At 34.2% G+C, this 4,229-nt stretch overlaps 1 protein-coding gene across 1 annotated transcript; it reads left to right on the top strand.

The window, feature by feature from the left end:
- Positions 1-2,039: 2,039 nt before the first annotated feature.
- On the top strand, positions 2,040-3,420 carry LOC137826253 (aspartic proteinase CDR1-like). Its single transcript, XM_068632152.1, has one exon. The coding sequence runs from the start codon at positions 2,080-2,082 to the stop codon at positions 3,400-3,402; it is 1,323 nt and encodes a 440-aa protein (XP_068488253.1). The 5' UTR covers positions 2,040-2,079; the 3' UTR covers positions 3,403-3,420.
- Positions 3,421-4,229: the final 809 nt, after the last annotated feature.

The raw sequence follows: 4,229 nt of genomic DNA, 5'->3' as shown, positions 1-4,229 counted from the left end.
CTCTCTAGAAGAGGCGTCATTCTTCCTTCTTTGTTGTGCCCCTTTGTAACCAGGCCGAAGAAACGATCCAACATCTTTTTGTGGAATGTGAGATAGTTTTTCAGGCATGGTCGCAAATTTCTAGGTGGGTGGGGATCAAGACTGTTTTCCACAACGAAAATCATCTACTACAATTCTACCTGTTCCAATTCAGCTCTAAAAGCAATAAAGTATGGAAAGGCGTGTGGGTGGCAGTTTTATGGAGTATTTGGAATCAAAGGAATGGGTTCGTCTTTAAAGGGGGAAAGGTGGACGTTGATGAAATCGTTAGCCTTGCACAACTTCAAACTTGGTCTTGGTTGAAGAGGAAAATAACTAGTTTCACTTTCTCTTACTCCGACTGGGTTCTCTATCCCCTAAATTGTCTGTTCTCCCTCAACTAAAGTGCTTTGTCTTTTTTAAACAGAGAGTGGCAGGTCATCTGAGGGTTGTTAAGGATGTTTTGGTGTTGTAATCTTGGTCTCCTTCTCAACAACTACTTAGATTTTGAAGGGCATGAGTGGTTTCCGCAAAATGGCTTTGTTCCATTGTTGTCTGGAATGGTAGTGTCTCTCGGCAATTGTTTCAGATTTTGTCTTAAAGAGTGGAAAGGTTATGATGGTTCTATGGATATCAGAGTGAAGGCAGAACATAGCAACTGCTGGTATGGTTTTTTCAACATACCTTGCATAGATTTTGTTTCTGTGGCTGTTTATGAAGGGCAGCTTTGCTAATGAGGTTTATTCTTTTGGAGCCTGCAACTAATTCCCATATAGTTGCATCAATGGTCTTCTTTGGCTGAGAAGGGCAATGGATTTCTTGGTGGTTTTGTCCCAAGTTTGTACAAATACCTATTACAAATTCATGTTTCACTTCAATATCCTTTGCTAAGATGTTGATGTCGTAGGATGCAAATGCTGCTAGTTTTGGTTTTTTAAGGGCCGGATCACTTTCTACTCCTTTTCCCGCTGGTGTTGGAAATAAGATTTTGGATCACAAAGAATGCACAAATCTGTTGTGGGTGCAGTGGCTTCTTGTCTTTTAGAGGCAATTGATCTTAAGTGTTCTTTGTCTTTTTTTTATTCCCTAAGCTTGGTCCATAGTAGAATCTAGGGTTTGGTCTTTTCTTTGTCGTTTAAGGAAGTTGTAATGTAAAAGTTGATTTTTCGGACAGGTTTTAGGATAACTTTATTATAATTTTTAGAATTTAGAGTTTAGGGTTTTTTATATGGGTATGGATACTCTGAAATATCCTTTAATTCATCTTTATTGTTTGTTGATATTTATCACAAATTTTATATTATTAATTAATTCGCATGGACAATGTATATTTTATTATAATGTTAAGTGCATATTAAAACACTTCTCTTTTAACTTTTTTTTTCAATATCTAAAATATTAAATTATAATTCAAAATAGAATATCATTATTATTAATTGATTTCACATAAAAATGTAATCACGCTTATTATAGAAAAAAATCTGAAAATAAATATAAAAATCAAAATTATTAAATACCCTAATAAATCATTAATTATAGTCAAAAGTCAAATAGTATATCTTATTTTATTTTATTTTACTTTTTTATCTTTTAAGTTAAAATATGAGAATTGAAAAAAACTGAGATGTTAAGGTTGACAGGAATTTCTTTCAATAAATTTAATATAAAACTGAGAATGTGTTTCAATTTCAATCATTAGTTTTTCACAAAATAGTATTTGTAACATAGATTTAAGATGTTTTTCATAATTAATTGAAACTAACTTCTCCTTAAACTCTAATTGATTTAAAATTTAAAATTAGATGTACTTTTTTTATCAACAAACAATTAATTTAATTAAAACATGACATTTAGGGTCAAATTAAACATTTTATCTTTAACTTTTCTTAAATTTAATTCAATTTCAATTTCCTAATTTAAAATCCAACCCAGTTCATACCTCTCAGACAGTATTTTTCACAAAGACTCACATTCATGCATCTCAAGAGTCTTATAAAAACTCAGGAATGCAGTAGCAGCTACAGAATAAAAGATTGAGACATTACTTATTCACTTTGATCCATGTCAGTGATGACAACAATGTCACACTATTCATCTCTTGTTTTTGTTTTACTGTGTCTTTGCAATCTCTATTCTTCAGAAGCTCTCAATGGTGGATTCAGTGTGGAGATGATCCACCGTGACTCACCAAAATCACCATTCTATAACTCCACAGAAACTCAGTTCCAAAGAATTTCCAATGCCCTAAGTCGTTCCATTATCCGTGTGAACCATTTCAACAAATCTTTTGTGTCTGCAAACACACCCCAAGCACCAGTAACCTCAGCTCTAGGAGAATATCTAGTGAGTTATGCAATTGGAACCCCACCAATCCAAGCCTTTGGAATTCTTGATACTGGTAGTGACATCACTTGGCTGCAATGCCAACCATGTAAAAGGTGTTTCAAGCAAATCACTCCCATCTTTGATCCTTCAAAATCCAAAACCTTCAACACCATCGGTTGCACTACTAATACATGCCGTTCTGTACAAGGTACCTCTTGCCCTTCATCCACCAGTAGTTGTAAATATTCTCTTAGCTATGCTGATGGGACAAACTCACAAGGAGATCTTAGTTTTGAGACACTTACCTTAGCCTCCACCAATGGCCCTCCTGTCAAAATTCCTAGATTTGAAATAGGATGTGGTCACAACAATTTTGTTTCCTCTGAACGAGGAAATTCTGGCATAGTTGGCCTGGGACGTGCACCAGTGTCCCTTGTGAATCAATTGGGTCCATCAATAGGTGGAAAGTTTTCTTATTGCTTGGTACCAGCACTTTCACCACCTAGTGTATCTAGCAAACTCAATTTTGGAAATGCTGCTGTGGTTTCTGGGCGTGGCACTGTCTCAACCCCTTTATATTCACGAAATAGAGAAGTATTTTACTACCTAAACCTTGAAGCAATTAGTGTGGGAAGGAATAGAATAGAGGTTGGAAGCTCTTTACCTAGGGCTGGTGGAAAGGGAAACATGATTATTGATTCAGGTACAACACTCACTTTTCTACCAAATGATGTTTACTCAAAGTTTGAATCAGCTGTTGCAAAGGAGGTTAAGTTGCAGCCTGCTAAGGATCCAAATCAAGTGTTGAGCCTTTGCTACAAAGCTACATCTGATAAATTTGATGTACCAGTGATCACAGCACATTTTAGTGGTGCAAATGTGCTTTTATTTGGTCTTAACACCTTTACTAGAGTGTCTGATGGTGTTGTGTGTTTGGCATTCCAGCCAAGTCAATCTACTCCTACCTTTGGGAACTTGGCTCAGCAAAACATTTTGGTTGGCTATGATCTTCAGAAGAACACAGTGTCCTTTAAGCTTGTGGATTGCACAAAACAATGATTGATTGTTGTTGTTTGTTTTAATAAGTCTTTCAATGAATACATCTTTTAGTAAAACTTTGTCTAGCACATTATTCTCTTCTCTTAGTCAAAGCATTACCACTTCCTCATTCCTTCTCCCTTCACGGATTTGAACAAAACTCATTATTTAACTCACTAGAAAAAAAATGTAAATATCAATTTGGATTGGATTAGATTTTTACATTATTTTTTTTATGTAAAATAAATTCAATCCAATCAACTAGTAACTGAGTTGGATTGGGTTGGGAGAGTAAGTGAAGATTTTTGTAAAATTTTGCTTTTAATTAAAAGTTGTAATTCTTTCAAGTACCAATCTAGTTATAAAATAATATAATTTTTACAAATTTTAATTCAAAACTAAGTATAAGTTAAGTAATAACAAGTTTTTTGAAATTGTTTTAAAAAGTTAAAAAATATAATATATTAGTTTATGATAAGTGTAAGAGATGATTTAGATTGGATTTTGTGCCACTCATATATAAGAGTTAACACTGAATTAGTTTTGTTGGATAAGGTTTGACTCAATCGTAAATAAAACTTAACCTAAACCAAATAGGTTAGATTGGATCAAGTAACTAGACCCAATTAACATTGCTACTCTCCATCCAATACAAGAAAATCATTAGATAACATACCATATATCTTGAGTTTTGAAGGATTTAGACAGTGGAAGACTTGAAGATTTAATGGAGGAAGCAATGAATGTCCATGGAAGAGAAGGTGATTGGTGTGAGGTTTCTAGGTGCAAGGGTCTAGGAAGAGGTTAGGCCACCTTCCTTAAGTTTCTAGAATTTAAGAGAACATCTT

The sequence above is a fragment of the Phaseolus vulgaris genome, chromosome 11, assembly GCF_000499845.2.
Source record: "Phaseolus vulgaris cultivar G19833 chromosome 11, P. vulgaris v2.0, whole genome shotgun sequence".
NCBI lineage: Eukaryota > Viridiplantae > Streptophyta > Magnoliopsida > Fabales > Fabaceae > Phaseolus > Phaseolus vulgaris.
This window is presented reverse-complemented; position numbering and strand designations above follow the sequence as displayed.